The 21,042-nt window shown below is 39.6% G+C and overlaps 3 protein-coding genes across 3 annotated transcripts; all 3 read right to left on the bottom strand.

Annotated features, from left to right (window-relative positions):
- Positions 1–58: 58 nt before the first annotated feature.
- LOC132851815 (cytochrome b-245 light chain) lies at positions 59–5,026 on the bottom strand. The gene is made up of 6 exons (XM_060878838.1): positions 4,868–5,026; positions 4,427–4,496; positions 3,766–3,840; positions 3,310–3,393; positions 3,090–3,171; positions 59–1,245 (listed from the first exon to the last, which is right to left on the bottom strand). The coding sequence occupies exons 1-6, from the start codon at positions 4,923–4,925 to the stop codon at positions 1,051–1,053; spliced, it is 564 nt and encodes a 187-aa protein (XP_060734821.1). The 5' UTR covers positions 4,926–5,026; the 3' UTR covers positions 59–1,050.
- Positions 5,027–5,343: 317 nt separating this feature from the next.
- mvda (mevalonate (diphospho) decarboxylase a) lies at positions 5,344–11,580 on the bottom strand. The gene is made up of 10 exons (XM_060878839.1): positions 11,412–11,580; positions 11,253–11,323; positions 9,823–9,937; positions 9,586–9,729; positions 8,421–8,620; positions 7,469–7,543; positions 7,156–7,374; positions 6,389–6,504; positions 6,138–6,246; positions 5,344–5,639 (listed from the first exon to the last, which is right to left on the bottom strand). Exons 1-10 carry the CDS (start codon positions 11,485–11,487, stop codon positions 5,559–5,561), a joined length of 1,206 nt encoding a protein of 401 aa, XP_060734822.1. The 5' UTR covers positions 11,488–11,580; the 3' UTR covers positions 5,344–5,558.
- A 1,776-nt stretch (positions 11,581–13,356) lies between these two features.
- On the bottom strand, positions 13,357–20,763 carry pdcd5 (programmed cell death 5). Its single transcript, XM_060878840.1, has 6 exons — positions 20,560–20,763; positions 16,873–16,913; positions 14,975–15,036; positions 14,671–14,762; positions 13,883–13,954; positions 13,357–13,733 (listed from the first exon to the last, which is right to left on the bottom strand). The coding sequence occupies exons 1-6, from the start codon at positions 20,623–20,625 to the stop codon at positions 13,686–13,688; spliced, it is 381 nt and encodes a 126-aa protein (XP_060734823.1). The 5' UTR covers positions 20,626–20,763; the 3' UTR covers positions 13,357–13,685.
- Between the last annotated feature and the right edge of the window lie 279 nt (positions 20,764–21,042).

Below are 21,042 nucleotides of genomic sequence, written 5' to 3' on the forward strand. Positions count from 1 at the left end.
TTATTTACTCATATGGTCATGTCTTCTAAACTTCTAACAAACTCTCTACACTCCCATCTTTTTTATTTTCAGATATTTTTTTATTTTCAGATATTTAATGAAAACAAAGCTGTAACAAAGAACAGAACAAAACATACAAAAAGATACTTGTTCTTCATCAACTGTATATTTTGCCTTCTTCGTCCCGATTTCAGTCCTTCTGGTGATTTTGATGACTTCATACACACTTTCTGAATGAATGTGAAGGTGTGTTAATGTGCTAAAAATATCACCCAGTATAACATGAGTACAAGGGGATTTTCCACTGACCTGTAATACTTATAATGAAATATACAATGTACAATTGAGTGCAAAAACATTTACCTCCTTGGTTTTGTGACAGGAAAAAATAGACCAAGGCTTAACAATGACAAAAATGTTTAATGTTCGGTTATCTTTCATTTTAAAAGCTTCTGTAATTTATGTCAATTTTCCTTTCCTCACTAATGTCTAATGTCAATGACTCATAAAAAAACTTCACAAGGCATCAAAACCTGGAGTAGTTTACTCTGGCAAAAAGGTATAAGATCAAAACCTCGGAGTCGAAGGGAACGAAAGTCAGGATTAAAAAAAATACCTTATTCTATACTGTTGGCTAATGCTGTTACTTGGTGTGTTATAGAAGATCTGTAAAATCCTAACTTGCATTAAATGTCTTTCCACGATTTGGAAGTAAGGCTTCGCAAACTTTTGCACTCAACCGTACGAAGCTTTATGTAGAAATCTTCTCCATAGTGCAACAGAAGCCCGATAATCAGTTTGTGATCACCGTCTTGTAAAATATCTCACAAACACTCTATTAAAATATACAGTAACTTGACAGGAAGATTGCAAGCTGAACCAAACCGGTCTCTTTAAACGTGAACAGAGTGATTCCGCAGTTAGTGGTGTGTGTGTGTGTGTGTGTGTGTGTGTGTGTGTGCACTCCTGTTTCGTTTGTACAGTCGCTACTCAGTCCTCTCTCAGCATGGCAGGTGAATTACCATCCTCACAATGGAGAGATTTGGCCATTCATTGTTCATCGGCAGTCACAGGTATGGGATTGGTATAAGATGCAGCCTCAAGGTCGTCTGTTCTCTTCCTGCGCATCTCAGGAGGAGGGCGTGGTGGGGGGTTCTGAGGAGGCTGCTTGATGCTAGGAGCAACACGTTTGGTGGGTTCCGCCTTCGGCAAAATAGGTTCCCAGTGTTCGCCGTGAATGGCAGCCTGTGAACAGACAGTGAAGAGGGATTTATCACAGCATCCAGTCATGAAGAAAATCCAACCATGAAAATAGGGCTGGATCAGTAGATTATTTAATCAAAGGTTTGCGAGACCAAAGCCCTTTTTCTTCCAAGCTGCCGCTGCTGGGTCCTCGAGCAATTCATATCTTATTATTACATACACAACTATACACATTATGACACGCAGTGTAGTAGAAACTCTTTCGACTGTTCGTGTCATAAAAATAGAACCAAATTATACTAAGAACAGAATTACAATAAAAATCGAATTTAAATATACAGGTCGGAAAAAAGACTTTAATAATTAAAGTGCAATATATGAAATATATAAAATATATGCTGTGCTAAATCTGTTTGAGGTAAAGAGTGTGTTAGGGAAACAAGTTGTACATGTGGTTCTGACTGATGGCCGAATAGCCTGCAGGAAGAAGCTCATCTTTATTCCTTTTAACACTTATCTTATCTTATCTTATCTTAATTCTGCCAAATTCCTGAAGTATTCTTATCTTGAGTGTCTGTCAAACACGTAACCTGGTTTGTAGCTTGTTTAGGCATTTGTTATATTGTTATATTCATTTGTTGTCACACTTTATTACAGAACGCTCAGCAGTTCTGTACAGGCTACTTACTACTTTATCAGCAATCGCAAAGGTTTCATTTAAGGTTTAATTTATTCTAAATCTGCCACAGAGTCTTTCATATATAATACACTATTAGAAAATATCAGCATTAAGCAAAACCCCGAGGTCCCTGAGGTCAGTTTTCCCATACAGGAAATTTTAACTTGCTGTGTTAAGCCTTTCATTAACAGTGAAATGAAAAATTCAACTGGAAATTTTAATAAAAAAAAAAGAGAGAATCCGTGTGGAGTCTATTATGAGTTTTACCATGTGACAATTTCAGGCAACGATAAAAAAAAAACCCAGAGTTTCACAACATGGGGGTAGAAATCATCTATTAAAACACAAGCAGAACATAAACAGTACATTAAAATTGATATGATATTTAATTAAAAAAAGGACAGGTTGTTACTGTTAGACAATGATAGTGAGACTGATGGAATGGGAATTTTCACGTTATAAAAGAAAAGTCAAACAAAGTTCATCAAACTGGATGAGGATATAAAGTTACTTCCTTTCCACAAGGTTAATGAACAGATTATGCAAATATTTTTCAAATATTTGATGATGATGATGATGATGAATAATAGTAGTATTAGTAATAGTATTGAGTAATAGTAGTATTGATGCAGCAGGTAGCAAGTGACTCTAAGTGTGTGTGTGTGTGTGTGTGTGTGTGTGTGTGTGTGTGTGCGCGCGCATGGTGATGGACTGACACCTGGGGTTGTGTGCTCAAATATATCTGGAATATTACACATGCTTACAGTGTAACATGAACCGTTTTAAAGAAAGAAAAAACACTTATACGTGATTGAACTGTTGAACTAATTTCCTCTTTTTTTCCCCCTAAACTAGATGTTGTTGTTTAAGGAACGAACAGAAAAAAGTAGTGTAGGTGTCAGGTTAATTATTGGTTATTCTGTACTGTAGTACTGTGAGACAAAACAGCAGCACTTGAATTTGAAGTGTAAATGACAGCTGTGTGTGTTTGTGTGTGTGTGCGTGTGTGTGCGTGTGTGTGTATGGGCGGGTGATTGTGTTAATATGTGTTACTAATTCTCAAAATGTATGAGTCATTTCTTTATTCCAGTTTCCTTCTTTCAGACAGGTGTATTTTATTACCTCTGTCTATTTCCTTAAGGCATTATCAACAAGATTAAGGTGAGATTAAAAGTTCAATTAGCAGACAAATAGAAAAGCGACTTACTGACAGATAGATGAGGGCAGCTATGCCGAGACACACACAGCCTAAAACTGTAGCGAGCATGAAACCTCCAGGGACACTGAGTCTAATGATAAAAACAATGAGGTGAAAGTGTAAGCAGATGTGAATGACATTTAGAGGAAGTATAATGAAGACACACACATACACCTCTGTCTGTCTTTGCAGAGGTGAAAGAATGTAGTCAGTACAAGATTTTACTTACGCCACATGAAGTACCGCTCTAACGTAGTAATTTCTAGTCAGTGGCCCAAATGCCTTTACACACACAGTGAAGCAATACTGACCACTGTTGGGGGTAGAGGAGAAAAAAACATGTCTAAAGAACTTCCACTTCCTCATGACACACAGCTATAGATTCTGAAAGTGTAACTTTTATTACACTAGAAATAAAATGTATATAGATGCATAACAGAATAATAAATGAAAAAAAATGTTTCTCTAATTTTTACAGTTTGTCTTTTATTCATAAATAGAAAAGGCACAAACTAGAGCTAAAAAGTGGGGGAAAAAACGGTTCACACACGTGACCTGTGAAGAAAAGAGGATTTTTAAATTCTTCTTCTTTCAGTCTTCACGTTGATTTAATTGTGAAATCGTGGAAGTTTTCTAAACCCAAACTTTAAACAAGTATCAGAAATACTTGAAGTGAAGCACTTACGTTCTCTCAACACTGGTTCCTTTGGCTCTTCTGCTCCGTGGATACTCCAGGAGACACACAAACACACCCGCAGCGCTACACCTCCGGTTAAGGATACTAAACATTATACTCTCTAGTATAAGATGAATTACTCAGTAATAACAGTGAAACTAATGAGAAAGGCATGAATCTGGATGCACTGACAGAAAAGTGCACCACTGGACTTATTCCTTTTTAACATTAAAACGCATTATGAAATGCTTTTTACAGAATACTTTTTATTAAAATATTACTTCTGTTGATTTAAAACATTTGAATCATCTGGAAGTAATAGAATCTTTCTACACAAATGATTCTTTTAAATAAGTGATTTGAGCTTTTTCTTTTGATTCCTTAGATTCATTTGAGTTGCATCCAGACTTAATTAAACCCATTTAACCAGCTAATAACATTTTGTGTGGAAAATGGGGCTATTTGATTATAGTGATTTGGGGGTGGGGGGGGGGAGTCGACACTGTGAGCCGACACTAAAAAGAGTCGTTCGAAAGAACCGATTCGAACACAAGTCTTCTTAAAACAAATCACTGCACAGCTTTGTACGTGCTGGTGTCTGTGCACACATATGACTCGTTTGTACAGAAAACAAAAGCTTCATATATTAAAGCATGATATTTAAGGATACATGCCATATGCAGCAAACTGCCAGTCTCTGAATTGACCTGCCACTCCTACGATGCCCCCGGTTAAGTAAACTGAAAACAGGGAAGTTAGACAGATCAACATTTATTACCTTCAGCACTTCCTCGTAAATGGAGAAGATAAGAGACATTAACCAGAAATACTGTTTTTTTCCATAAGCACTGATTTAACAGCACACACAGAGCAGCTCAGCTTCACACAGGTGAGTTACTGGTGAGTTACTGGTGAGTTACTGGTGACTTTGCCTGTGACTTTACGTGAGACTTTTTATGTCCATTACATGTAAACTTTACTCGGTTTGTACACACAGATAGACAGACTACATGTCTATGTTTCCAGCACAAACCTAAACCCCATCATGCAGTAAACATGGCAGTTTGGTCTGTTTACAGACTCACAACATGGTAAAGTTTAGTGTACTCACTGAGTCCAGCCGCCAGAGCTTGTTCATTAGCCCACATTGCCCACTCGATCTTCCCCATTGTCACCGAGGCTGTTTATAGAGCACAAGTCTGCCGCTTCTTCTCTGTTTCTACACACCGTCACTGCGCACATTCAACACGCTCCTCTACTGTTATTAAAGAACAAAGATGGGCAGGGCCTGGGCACACAAGCCACGCCCCGTCGTTACGTCACGTCCTCGGTTCTCGCCTTATTTCACGCCCATTGACAGATTTGGTCTGTTATGTCTGAATGACACTTTATAACAGTCTATATGAACAGTTACAGAAATATTGGCTATCTATCTATCTATCTATCTATCTATCTATCTATCATTCATTCATTCATTAGATTTTAAAGACCTGGTCATAAAATGGACACAGAAACACACACACTCATAGACACACACACACACTCATAGACACACACACACACACACACTCATAGACACACACAGTATGCAATCAATACATTTATTTTCAAATCGATTTTTTCAAAACTAGAAATCTGCACAAAAATGAATGTAAACATGTAAATAGACAATATGGTAAAAATTATTCAGAAATTTTAATAATAGTAATAACAATAATTTTTTTTTGTTTTAAATCTGTTAAATCTTTATTGAATTTTGTTCTCTGGGGAAGGTTGATATTCTGCATTGAGGTGTTTAACACTCAGGGAGTTTTCTTGGGAAGTCCATCAGCACCTAACAGGTGAAGTGTTGGATCATCTACTGCACATGGACCAGGACCAACCTGGAGGAAAAAATTACAAACAATACATTTTTCCACACATTTTTTTTAACCTGGTCTGTCTTTAAACATGGTTGCGTTGCCAGACATTTTATTTTACTTCGTATTACTGAAATTAGAGTAGTGTTATAAACATGTGAGACGGCATGGAAAACCCCTTCAGTTGGTGAAACTGATATTTTCTTCTCTATAGCTCTGAAAAAGTACAGACTTTCCTGAAGGTAAATATTTTCCTCTTCCTCTTCTGATTTCAACCACAAAAGAGAAAAGTGAAAAAATCTTATTTAAAAACTTTTATTCCAATTTCAGTTTTAAAGACAAGTTGACAGAAGGTCTAAAAATAACCATTTATTAATATTCAACAAATGAAGATACAATATTTTAAATGCTAATCAGTTATAAAGTTATGATGGGGGATCAGTTTGTTCATTAGCGTCATCCATCAACCTTCGCTGTTTGTTTTTCCTGCTATAACTAATGGGGAACTAATTTTGTACGTACCTTTGTGTTGATGATGTAGCTGATGCCCTTGGGCGTAGGTTCCATGCCGACGGCTCTTATCAGCTCGTCAGGCAGCGAGGCGGAGAGCACAGGAATTCCCTTTACAAACCTGCAGAGATATAAAAAAAAAAAAAAAAGAAAAAAAGACCATCAGGACGTAAGATCATGCTTACGATGTCTTGGTTGAAAAAGGTTCAATTTTACTAGTTTGGTAACTAATGCAGATTTAACACATAAAATAAATCACTGACTCTCCACCGTTGGATTCCGGAGGGAAGAAATGTCGAACAGTCTGAACAAATTCTGCCACATGGTCCTGCAGGAGGTAGATGACTGCATTAGGGCCTGCATCAAAAGTATACGCCACCTGAAGGATTTAAGAACAGAAAACAACAGTGCTTTTGTTTTTATACCTTTACACTACAGGTGAAATGGAGCGACTCCTGAAACCGGTTAAAGTTCTCAACCAAAAAAAAAAATAAATTCTCACGACAATCTCATCTTTGAAATTCTTTCCTCACACGTACGCACGCCAGGTGTCGTACGGGAGAAAAATCATTATAACAAAAAAAGACGTAAAAAAAAAAAAAGTCTCTCTCTTCTCATAGGTGATGGTTTGTTTTGAAGCAATTATTTAATTCCATTTATAAGAAAGCTTCAAAATGTTCAACAAGCATATATACAGTAGCGGTTTCTTTTATTTGCAGCTTTACCTTAAAGCTTTATTATTTGATTGTACTTTATAAAACGCTTTTAAATCAGATTAACTGATTCCAATGCAACGAAAAGCTCTTATTAAAAGAAAATAAATAAACATTTTTTCCAAGGGTGCCAATAATTTTGGAGCTAGAAAAGTTTCTGTACAAAAGGCAGAGTTGGATCACTATGAATTTTACTTGCACCGACATCCTCCATCATTCAGAAAAGTAAACCCCAAGATGCTCTGATCATTAATGTCAGCTGTCTGTTGGATTTAATCATATATAGTGAAGGATCTGGTGAAGGATCAGGTTCTCACTCTGGTCTCTGTGTAATGCTGATTGTAGCGATGCACCAGGTTAATGACTCTGCAGGAAATGTCGTTGAGGTAGAATATGGGTGGGAAGGTGTCCAGGCAGGTGGCGTGAAACTGGTTGCTGTCTTTCATGGTGAGTTCGGCGAATGTCGCAAAATCTCGTCCCTGAACCGCCCTGATCATGTCGTCCATCCGAGCCGGGACCACGCGGTCCGCACGGTGCTGCGTTACACAGGGGGACAATTTCACAAGATCTCAGTTTCTATTGCTAAACAGAAGTTGATCTTAATAATAACACGGTGTTTGGCGTCTCTACCTTCAACAGTGCGCTGGTCTGCACGCTGGTCTGCATGCCTGAAGTGCTTCCGACATGCTTCCGCTCTGCACTGACCTGCGACGATGTACTAATTACTCATTTTTAATTACAGATTTTTTTCTAATCGGTTTAATTCATTTACATAGAGCCATTTAAAAAAAATCTAATTAAAATAAATAAAACAACAACTTTCATTCAAAATTTCTTTCATTTATAAATAAATAAGTAAACGATAATTATTCTTATTGTTATATATACACACTATATATAATATACTGCCTCTACTATATTATGTATCATATAAGGTATCATAAAATATTTTATTTAATGAGCATATCGTCGCTGTCGGGCGGAAACCTCGTATGTCCAAATTTGGTCAATTTCATATTTTTTTCACATATCGATGCTATTTTTCAGTCCCCACGTGGGTCTGTTATCTAAAGTCTTGAAAATAGCTTGAGCGCAAATCTCAAAACTCCATTGGACACTTCAACTGTCCACCTCTTCCTCACTCCGTGGGGGATCTTTGCGGCATATTTCTCCTTAAGAAGGTAAATGTCTTCAAAACACTGGGCTCAAAGAAAAAAAAATCTTGACCCCCGCTAGTTCTGGTGCTCGTCTGAGGACAGGAATTTAGCGCAAGACAATCCACTGTAATGCGGACTAAACCCTGTGCACTGCAGATAAGGTACGGCGTTTTTTTCATTTCCTGAAAAATACGAGGATTCCGCCCGACAGCGACGTTTTATATATATATATATATAAAATGTTCCAGAAATATAATGTGTGATTGAGGATATGATGTGTGCAAAGTATTTAATAATTTAACAATTCAACAACAGTACAGCTTTCATAAGAGATAGGTGGAGTCGATGCAGCGTTTATTCCTAAAGATACAGACAACAGGAAGCTGGATGAAAGACCTGAACGGAAGGATCCAGGGGCGACTCACCACCAGGACGAGAACCCGAAGCTCCGGCCAGTGCGTCTCCGGTGCTACCTGCTCGGCCACGCTGTCTGTCCCGTCCTGTCTTTCTCCCATCTTCCACTGCACAAAGCCGCCGTAGATGCTCCTGCAGGCACTGCCTGAACCCTGACGAGCCACCACAGACAGCTCAGCATCCACACCCAACAAACGGGACAGCGAGTACACTGAGACACACAAAGACGCACTAAAGACGTGTTACAAAGACATAAGCATGTAATAACTACGACAGAATCAGATTTTATCAGCAGATAAAAGATTCAGTTATGTGGAATCAGACTTGCTCACATTGGCACAAAAATTATAATTAAGCAGTAATAAAAACAGAAAAAGAATAAAACACCAGTTATTTCTACAAGACAGAGGACAACCACATGACTACACACACTTACACCTTCACATCCACACTACAGGTGAACCAGAGCTCATGTTATACAACCAGAATGACGTACAATATACGATACTGTGATAATTTATAATATCACAATACATTTTACTGACATATCACAAAGTACCAAGATCATTTTTTAATTTTTTATAAAAACAAGAAATTCTAAATGAACATAAATTAGATTTTAATTGAACGTTAAACATTAAAACTAATTTGATATTAACTTTTTAACTTTATTAACCTTTATAACTTTACAAGAATTTTTTAACAGAATGTATAAAAATTATTAGCATTTGTTATTGTCATTTTCAAGAATTTTTTTGGGGTTTTTTTGGTACGTATTATAGGCTGTTTTAAACCTTTTTAATTCGACACTGAGCTAAACAATTATCCTTTAACCGATAATTACATTTTCTTTTAATAACTTCATTTCTATAATAAGCTGCAAAATGCTTGACTACTTAAATAAGAATCATTATTAAGTACATTTTACTACACATCTATAGGTGTTTATTGTGTAAAACTGTAATAAAAGCATTTTTCGGTAAAGTATAAAGTACATAATTAGTGGCTCTGTGTGCTCAATGTGTTCATAAACAGTTTTCTTACATAATGTTTAAAGACATTTTGAAGTTGTGCTACATATGTAACCTCTTTTAACTCTCTTTGTTATGATAGTCACATGATATGAGTGTGTTCCTGCTGTGCTGATGAAGAAGATGATGACGATAATAAACTCACCCAGGCATGCATATCCAGCTGCAGAGGACGCCAGTCCTGCTGCTGTTGGGAAGTTATTCACGGAGCAGATATGCACCCGGTGAGAAAGCGTGATCTCAGCATTAGGGTCTTCATCATTCCGTCTTTTCCGTGCTAACCTTCGGACTGATTTGGGAAAATAAGGTGAGAAATAGTACAGGAAAACATCAGTTTGTCTGGGTTGTGTGTATGTCGTGTGAAGGTTGAACAGTAACGTACTCTCACAAAGACATGACTGTAATCTCGGCTGGTTGATGTCTTCTTCTTTCCCGTTCAGCCAGATGCGGTCTTCCTGAAAGTTTCTGCTGCACGCAACTGTGGTGGTCGTTTTAAGCTGGAAAAGTCACCAGTGTGACGGTAAGAATAGCATCAGTATGTTTCATTTACATTTTAGATTTTAGCTCCCTACTTATGCTGCATTTAGGAGATTAGCAAACAATAATACACGGGTTGCCAGATGGTAAATTATTAAATCCAAGTCTACACTCTAAGGACGCTTTCGTAAGGACGTTTTTTCGCGAGTTCCAGCTATAAATACATCTTTGTTAGCCAGTTCAGGATTACATCCTGGGTTGTGCTCCAGGGAAATGAGTGCAATTTCCAATTACAATGTTATTACAGAGGCACACAGCTTTAGGATCCCCAGGAAAATCCAGAGGTAATCAGTCTACTATCAGGCTTCACATGGGAATAAGATTACGAATGTGTGTAAATGGTGTCCAGCTACGGTGTCTGGTGTCTGACATCCCATCCGACGCATGTTCTCGTTACACTCTCAGGAACCTTCTCGAGACCAGGATACAACACTTGATGCTTGACTCAATCATGAAAACTTCTGTCCCAGATTCCACCAATCAAATTCGCCCATGTGGTCACTTAGGTTTAATCATGCAGGAATAATAACCTGATAATGAGCTATACAGAATAATCAGGTTCATTTAAAAGCATACAAACACTGCAGGTAAAAGTGGCCCAAATCTGATTTTTTTGGGGTCAAGTGACCAGGTCAGACTTCTTCAGGAGTAGTGTGAACACTCAAATCTAGCCCAGATCTGATTTTTTCAAATCAGATTCAGACCACTTCCATATGTGGTCCTGAATCAGACCCAAATCTGATTTTTTTTCCAATGTGGCCGCAGTGTGAACAACCAAGGCGGATTTGATGCGAATTTTACGTCAATCTACATGGACATTCGTCACAATTATGCGCCGGCGAGTTCGCACACAAACGTGACTACGCCTACAGAATGGATCAAATAATCAAAAGTTGCCCTCGACGTCCGAAAATGTTCAAAACACTGCGTCTCTGTGCTGCCATTACACAAACATTTAGAAAGAAAAGCGAAAATGCTTACTTCCTCCAGAACCTCGCCAACTTTAGCGCAACGGCGTGCTGCGTGTGACGTCATTGTTATTGTTCGTTTGCGCATGCGGGTCAGTTCGAAACAGCAAACAGTTCACACTGGTATCTGATATAGGCTACATTTTAAAAGGTAATGTGAACAAACAAAAAATTCAGATCTGAGCAAAATATCCGAATTGAGCATTAAGACTTGCAGTGTGAACGTGGCTTCAAAGTATAAAGAATTATAAGAACAAAGAAAACAGTTTTATGTTTGTTTTGTGTCACCTTTTAATGCCTTTCTCACCTGGTCCTGATGCAGAGTTACACTGAGTGAGGAGTTAATGGGCAGAATGAGCTCTTCATCACGTTTACCCCCTGTGTATAAAATCATCATCACTTCATCACAACTTTCCCAAAGTGACTATTTATATAAATACAGCACAAAAACATAACACACACTTACAGTACTTAATGACAGCAATGTTTACCGGCGCCGTGCATGTGATCATCGACACCTTTTCGCTGCACGTCTTCGCCATATTTATTATTTATTAATATTATTATTATTATATGAAATTTACACCAACCTCAGCAGAGACCTACGAGCAAGAACTACTACACACTGTCTCATATGTAGGACGCCATGACACAACACCGACGAGTGTGATTGGTTAGAACGCAGACACGAGCATTAGCTCTCCACCAATCCAATCCTTCTCTCCAGAAAACAGCCAATAGCAGAGGTCGGACCATCCTCGCGCGAAAGGAAGGTAACTTAACCACGCCCTCTTTAACCAACCGCTTAGCCATTCGGATCCCAAACGGCTTCTTACAAAACACGGAACGGACTCATTAGGGTGGATAAGGAATGGATTTAAGAGCCTTTTTAGTGCACACATATAAGGAGAATGGAGTTATTTGAAATTCAGCTCCTCTGCAAAGACATAAATTAAACAGTTGGTAATTAGTTAAATAAATAAACTAGTTAATTAAATGAATTTAATAAAGAACATGTTTGTGTTAAATTTGTTAATATACATTATAGAAATAAAAAAAAAAACACCCCATCAAGAATAGTTTGTTTTAATTGAGAACATTCCATTTTTTTTCTCAGAACTTCACCAGTAATGGATTCGTATGTAATAGTCTGAATGGATTTGGACCAATCATGTCTGATATGCAAATTATTAAAGTGTGAAGATGTGCTTTCTCCTTCACTGAGCCCTGAATCTGACTCATCCCCACTAAACACCTTTGGGATGAACCTGAACTGGAGCCTGGGTCTGATCTCTCAAAAACACTTGTAGATGAATGAACACACAAATCTAGCTCCAACATCTAGTGAAAGGGGTTTAGCTCATTATCATTGCATTCCTAGCTCAAAAGTCCATAAAGCAAAGGGGACATGATACATATTCTCAGAACCTGAGAATTTATGAATGACAATAAAGTTATTGAGATGTTCCAGGGACATTTTTGGGTTTGTCTAGGTAAAGGTTTCAAAAATATGTTTTGGAGTAAAAGTGCACTGAGATTTGTAACAAAATCACATTGAAATGACTTTTTAGCCTTTGCCTTTTTACCTAGTTACCTTGAGCACAATTGTTTTTATTGGCACACACAAATCACACGCTCTTTCACAAATCTTGCATTATATAGCGGTACGTTTTTGGGATATTGTGAGGAAATCTGAAACATGGAGGAAAAGAATAGAAAATGAAAGACTCAGTGTAGAAATATATTTTTGTCCTCTTCAATTCCGGGGAGAAAAAATGGATTTGATTGACTGATTGAATGGATCAGTGTTTTTATTATTGTATAATATTATATTATTTAATTATTATTATATTATTAATTATTATTTAATTATTTAATTATTTGAGGGGGGGCACGGTGGCTTGGTGGTTAGCACATTCGCCTCACACCTCCAGGGTTGGGGGTTCGATTCCCACCTCCGCCTTGTGTGTGTGGAGTTTGCATGTTCTCCCCATGCCTCGGGGGTTTCCTCCGGGTACTCCGGTTTCCTCCCCGGCCCAAAGACATGCATGGTAGGTTGATTGGCATCTCTGGAAAATTGTCCGTAGTGTGAGTGTGTGAGTGAATGAGAGTGTGTGTGTGTGCCCTCCAATGGGTTGGCACTCCGTCCAGGGTGTATCCTGCCTTGATGCCCGATGACGCCTGAGATAGGCACAGGCTCCCCGTGACCCGAGGTAGTTCGGATAAGCGGTAGAAAATGAGTGAGTGAGTGAGTAATTATTTGAGTTTACCTCTAGCAAGTACATATTTAATTTTCTCTCGCTCGAGATCAATCTCTCCCCCTCTTGCTAGTTGTTGCTAATTGTGTGTGAACATGACACTCAACACTGCACAAGCATCATGCTAAATATATTAAGAATTTTTGGTAGCAGTTGTATATAAGGTTTTTTTTTATTATCATGTAAACAGTTGAACAAGTAATCCACAAATTTTGATAAAGGGAAAAAACAACGTTCCCAAAGCAGTCTATAGAAATTATACTGTAAATTGTTTTGTGGCAAGTGAAAGCGTGTGATTTAATAGAACCATGGATGAGGAGTTCTTGTGTGTCCAAAGGGACAGGAGTCTTTTCCCCCTCAGGATGCTCCCTACAGATCGGGCCTTTGGTCAGACGCTGGTGCTTGTCGAGATCCGGAGTGGCGTCTCTCGCTCGTCTTTCGCTCATCTCTCACCAGCACACTGACGGGAGCGAACAGTCATCTTAATCTTCGTCGTCTTCATCAGAGTCCATCACCCGCCGCCTGTTAAACTGAGAGAGAGCAGAGCGAGTGCTATAGAAAGCTGATTTAGTGTCTTTTTACATTTTAAAAAAAAAAAAAATTTTTCTATTCTTTACTTCAGTGATCTATGTTTCAGACAGCGTTATTAGAACTAATCTGAGATCAGATGTTCAGTTACCTTGACAGTTATTTTCTTCTCTGTTTGTTGACTGACTTTTTCCAGGATGTCTATTAAACCAGACTCTGAGATCTAAAGAGACGAGAACACACGCACGCACACACACGCACGTACACACACGCACGCACGTACACACACACACGCGCGCACGCACGCACACGCACGTACACAGCTGAATTAAAGCACCTCAAATACACAGAAAAGGATAAAGAAACTTTATATCTTCCTTTCTTTTAACTTATGTATACCTTTATTTTTATTCTCTTACATGCCCCTTTTCACTTCCTCCTTTCTTTTATCCTAAATTTTATTATTTCTTTTTCTCTCTCACTTTTTCTTTCTTGAATCTTTTCATTCTTATTGTTCCTTCTATTACTGTTACACAATTCTTTCTTTCTCAATGTTCTTCCTCCCCCCCTTGCTTTCTTTTTTCTATTGTTTTGTCTATTACTTACTTTTGTTTTCTCTTTCTGGCTTTTGATCCATCAGCTCTTTTCTGCAATTGTCTACCTTTATTATTAAAATGCTTTCTTTTCTTTTTAAAATCAACGGCCCAAGATTACTGTAACAGTAATAAAATGATGTAATAAAAGAGAGATTATTACATCATTTTATTACTGTAACAGTAATAAAATGATGTAATGATCTCTCTTTTATTCATCCTTCCCATCTTTTTTTTTTACCTTTTCGTTCTGGTTTAGTTTATTTCTTTAATAATATTTCTTTCTTGTTTTAACGTTTTGTTGTTTAGAAGGTTTTCCCCTACACACAGTGCTTCTCTGTCTCACCTTTCCCCCGAGCTGGCCGTACTGAGCCATCTGTATCAGATAATTCTCCACAGCTTTTGCTTTTTCCGGCTTCACCAGTGCCAGATTACTCACTGCAAGGAAACAGAGACGTGGTGGTGAGGTTCAGCTGGAGCTTAGAGGAACACCAGAGCAGTACGTCTGCATACACCAGACGCATACACCAGAACACACACCAGACACAGGCACACGCATGAGCACAGGCGCACACACACCCATGCATTCGCTCAGGCACACACACGCATACATGGGCACAGGCACAGACACCCACAGAAACTCAACTTACATCTGGCACGGGCTGACTGATCCAACACCTGGGCCAGTATCGTGTTCCTCATTTCTGTTTCTCTGTGAAGAGAAGTTAGAAATTAGTAAGAGGTCATGACCTTTACAGAACCAGTTTTACATTAAGTTTCATTTACTTAAGATTCAAAAACAATTAATGCAATAGTCAATTTTTTTTTATTTTTTTTTTTAAATATTAATGACTGTTATAATGTTTTTGACGTACAAATCCTTATTTTAACATTTTCAGCAATAATGTTCTTTATGCTATTTTACTTCTTTGGTGCAAGTTGTGACACACACCCAGACAGACACACGGGCAGACACACACACGGGCACAGACACACACACACACACGGGCACAGACACACACACACACACGGGCACGGGCAGACAAACACGGGCAAGGGCACGAGCAGACGCACACACGGGCACAGGCAGACACGCACACACGGGCACAGGCAGACACGCACACACGGGCACAGGCAGACACGCACACACGGGCACAGGCAGACACGCACACACGGGCACAGGCAGACACACACACACGGGCACACTCAGACACACACACACACGGGCACAGGCAGACACACACACACACGGGCACAGGCAGACACACACACACACACGGGCACAGGCAGACACACACACACACGGGCACAGGCAGACACACACACACGGGCACAGGCAGACACACACACACGGGCACAGGCAGACACACACACACACACGGGCACAGGCAGACACACACACACACACGGGCACAGGCAGACACACACACACACACGGGCACAGGCAGACACACACACACACGGGCACAGGCAGACACACACACACACACGGGCACAGGCAGACACACACACACACACACACACAGGCACAGGCAGACACACACACACGGGCACAGGCAGACACACACACACACGGGCACAGGCAGACACACACACACACGGGCACAGGCAGACACACACACACACGGGCACAGGCAGACACACACACACACGGGCACAGGCAGACACACACACACGGGCACAGGCAGACACACACACACACGGGCACAGGCAGACACAAACACACACACACGGGCACAGGCAGACACAAACACACACACACGGGCACAGGCAGACACAAACACACACACACGGGCACAGGCAGACACACACACACACACGGGCACAGGCAGACACACACACACACGGGCACAGGCAGACACACACGGGCACAGGCAGACACACACACACGGGCACAGGCAGACACACACACACACGGGCACAGGCAGACACACACACACACACGGGCACAGGCAGACACACACACACACACGGGCACAGGCAGACACACACACACACACACGGGCACAGGCAGACACACACACACACACACACACACACGGGCACAGGCAGACACACACACACACACACACACACACGGGCACAGGCAGACACACACACACACACACGGGCACAGGCAGACACACACACACACACACACACACACACGGGCACAGGCAGACACACACACACACACACACACACACACGGGCACAGGCAGACACACACACACGGGCACAGGCACAGGCAGACACACACACGGGCACAGGCAGACACACACACACACACGGGCACAGGCAGACACACACGCACACACGAGCACGGCCAGACACGCACACACGAGCACGGCCAGACACGCACACACGAGCACGGCCAGACACGCACACACGAGCACGGCCAGACACGCACACACGAGCACGGCCAGACACGCACACACGAGCACGGCCAGACACGCACACACGAGCACGGCCAGACACGCACACACGAGCACGGCCAGACACGCACACACAGGTCAAACTACAACGGCATTAATTAGCGAGTAAATCTAGTTCCTGGTGAACTCATGTACCTCTGTTTGGTTTCCTGTTGTCCTTGATCACTGGAGGAGTTCTACAATGTACAAACAACGGTTTTGTTATTTAAAAAAAAATCCAGCAGTTTAGGCATTTGGATAAATCATTTTTATTTAGATATGAACATAGAAGGAAGGACGATGACGGACTTGTTTTTTCTGGAATGGATTAACATTTAGATTCTTCTGAGCATTTTGTTTGTGCAACAGCAAAACAAAACCCCACAGCTATTCATGCGCTGCCTCACACAAAAGCTCCCCTCTAAAATACAAATTGGGTGCAAATCTGTTAGACGGAGCTGTATTTTTGGTTTCAGCACCAAAGGAAGAAAGTCCTAAACCTGCATTTGACTACTTTGGAATTCCTAAACTTCGTCAAGAAAAAAAAAAGAAACTCAAGACTGTCTCCTTAACCTCAGAGTTCAGCAACTGAGGTCAAATCGACATGGCCGCTCACGACACGAACAGTCAACACGGCACTTTACTTTAAGTAAGTTATTGAGAATATACGTGCACACACATCAGCTAGTTAGATGTTAAATATAAGTCATCAAGCTTGTATAAATCCAAAGTGAATAAAATTTCATGTTGAATGGAAGTTTATTAAAAAGAATTTTTATAACTTAACACTTAATTTCTTTCTAAAACAAATCTTAGGTGCAGTTAAATATTTAAAGCCGTGACTTTTTCCAAGAAAACTTTTTAGAATATTTTGAATATATATGTATTTTTAAATCATGTCCTACAAATATTTCCAGGTCACTTGTAATAATACAACAATTCAAATATTAACGATTGCATCTAATACATTACGTTCTTCCAGCAGCAAAACAGCTGGGCTTGAAAGTGGGCTGTTATAAGAACATTAACAAGGAACCAAACAAATAACTAGCTTCATATATTTACTGATCAGGTCCAGTGAATAAGTGAACATGCTACAAAGGCAGACAAGAAAAGGGACCACAGCTGCATGAAGCCAGTAAAGCACAGGTGTGTGTTTAAGGTATTTAATATGTTTATCTGTGCATGACGTGATTGCTGGCCATACGAGATATATGATAAAGCTCACACACCTTCTCGAGCTTATTGGATTATCAAGCTCTTTACAACAGAGATGCAAAGTTCAGTTTGGAAAACGAGTCATATCGATAAAATCTTAATTATGTTTTTTTAACTTTAAATGTTTTATCTTGGGGGGCACGGTGGCTTAGTGGTTAGCACGTTCGCCTCACACCTCCAGGGTCGGGGTTCGATTCCCGCCTCCACCTTGTGTGTGGAGTTTGCATGTTCTCCCCGTGCCTCGGGGGTTTCCTCCAGGTACTCCGGTTTCCTCCCCTGGTCCAAAGACATGCATGGTAGGTTGATTGGCATCTCTGGAAAATTGTCCCTAGTGTGTGAATGAGTGTGTGTGTGCCCTGCGATGGGTTGGCACTCCGTCCAGGGTGTATCCTGCCTTGATGCCCAATGACGCCTGAGATAGGCACAGGCTCCCCGTGACCCGAGGTAGTTCGGATAAGCGGTAGAAGATGAATGAGTGAATGAATGTTTTATCTTAAAGAAGCTATTACAAAGAAAATTGTGCCACTGTTTCCCTATTATTATTAAATACAAGTTTTCACCCCCTTGAAATTTTCTAGTAACTGGACTCTGTCACAATTTGACAAAATCAGCCAATAAGATCGAAGCTGTGGGTGACAGGAAAACATATTTTAAAAGTGTGTTAGTTTTCACCCCCTCTTCTATGAAATCCCTTTAAATCGTTTGGAAAGCTTATAGGACCAAAGCTAATTGCTCTACACTGCTCTCTAGTGGACCAACACAGTGAGTCACAATTTTTTTTTTTTTATATACAGTAGGTCTTTGATTAAATGGACACATCCATCAAATGATATATTGTTTTTAGAACATGGATTCTGTTGTAGCTGTAACAAAGTAGTTGAAAGCCGTTTTATAAACGACAAATTTGATGACACAATTAACCCTTCGCAATAGGACTGGGCCTTGATTATATCAAATATCCTTCAGTAACAAAATCGATCCCCATAAACCATCGTGTCACACGGCGTGTTTAAAGGGTTGTCACAGTATTTCTCACTGATCATGCTGCAGTTTTCTGTCCTGCTTTCATCTTTTACAAAAGTCTTAGTTTACTTTAATCAGCATAATTGGCCCAGACATGGCAGAAAGCACACTGAAGTTATTTTTTTTACAGTATTTTCATAAATATTTGTAGCACAGATCAACTACTAGATTAATTTTTTTCATAAATTACTTGTATTTGTAGCATAAGGAACATGGAACTATATGAGTAACCTCAGATTATTTCAAACACTGTTTATATTTATGTCGCTCTAGCTATTTTTTTCCCCCAACATGAGCTCTGAAGATTTTGTGTTATGGCTCGGGTCCAGTGTCGACATTTTTCTCAGCCAGTCCTGTTCCTTGCTGCATGACAAGGGTTAAGATGCTCAAGCAGACTAAAAGCTCATTAAAGAAATCCTTTTCATTCCTCAGCCTTTAAAAATGCCTTTGCCGCACACAAGAGAGCTTACCGGCTCCACTGGGTTCCACGCTACGCCCTGAGAAGAAAAGCACTTTTTGTGTTTGTGATGGTTATGGACTCCAAGAAATATTGTGAACAAATGAAAATGAGTAGAATGTTTTCTACTCAGCGGATAGGGACCATATCTGAACAGTTTATTTGGTATTAGGTCGGATCACTGCAGTGACAGTGACATGGTAACTGGTGTGGTGGAGTTACGAGTGCTTTGAGAACATTGATGAAGGATGATTAATGTAGAGAGTTGCACTCCTTCACACCTCTTAACTGACCAACAAGGTACTGGAATAAATGGAAGGATTTTTATTAGAAGGAAGGATTTAAAATTTTAGGGAACAATCAACAACTGGATGCCATGTGTCCTGAAATCAAGAGGAACTACTGACGTCTTGACGTCAATAATTTTCTTCTCGTCTCAGAAACGTGCCAAAAAAAATCAATTTATAATTAATAATGAACAATTAACGAAATAATTCTATAATAAAATTAAATAAGTCGTGTTACAGGTTTAATAAACGCAACCTTTTCAGTTTTTAAGACTTTCCTGTGTTGCTAAGCTTTAATAACAGTTTATAAATCTGTTCATAGAGCTAGACCTCTGAAACGTTAAAATAATAAAAAAAAAAAAAATAAACGTCTCCTTACATTAAACTCGTGTTGCTATAGAAACGCTGAGACGTCACAATGAGCTAAATTAAAATGCTAATAAACGCCTCCTCGCAGAAAACCGTGTGTTGAAAATAGAAAATAGAACGTAATGAACGAATATAACGTAACATAAATCTAGATAAAAATGCTAACTAACCGTATTGCAAACTATCTGTTGGATTATCTGTTTGCTAATGCTAATGCGACAAGCTAGTTTTTAGCATGATTAAGCCACGCCCTTCTTTCTGCACTGTAAGCTAGCATGTTAGCTAGCTGAAGTTTGCTAACTAGCATCTCCTTTACAGTATAAAATATGAGACAAAACTATATGGAATCGACTAATCCAAGAAATAGGAGCTAAATTAGACGGACAACTGGAATTATATTTAGTTTAATATGTTTTTTTGTATTGTTTAACCTAAAATGTGCGTTCCCATATATGGTGGACTGTCATGTTGTTTAGTACAGTCACTTACCCCATGTTTTGTCTGAAGTTCCGCCATACGCTGCCGCCTGATAGCCTCCAGTTCCTCATCAGCCATTTTCTAAGATGTGAAATTTTCTTTAAGTGCCAAATGTAAGAGTTATAAGGCCCAAAGTGAGCACAAATTATATGCAATGCTGTGGAAGACACCCAGGGTAAAACAATCACAGTCAGAGTAATCGAACAGTCGCCCGAAAGATGCACGATGACATCGATGCTTTTCTGCAAAATAAAGGTCCTTATACAGATTTTATGCAGGAAAAAAATGAATTTAAAGGAATGTCGGATTTGATAGAAAGGCAGTGAAAGAAGAAATTCTGCAGACACAGAACAGTTGTATGGGAATAAAATGAATCAGAATCTGGACTACTGACCAAGTGTGTTCACACACTCAAGGAATCTGGTTCCAGCTGTTTGTGGCTTTCAAAAGTACCTCGAATAAATATAAATATCACTATACTATACACTTAGCTTG

The sequence above is a fragment of the Tachysurus vachellii genome, chromosome 9 (assembly GCF_030014155.1).
Source record: "Tachysurus vachellii isolate PV-2020 chromosome 9, HZAU_Pvac_v1, whole genome shotgun sequence".
Lineage (NCBI taxonomy): Eukaryota > Metazoa > Chordata > Actinopteri > Siluriformes > Bagridae > Tachysurus > Tachysurus vachellii.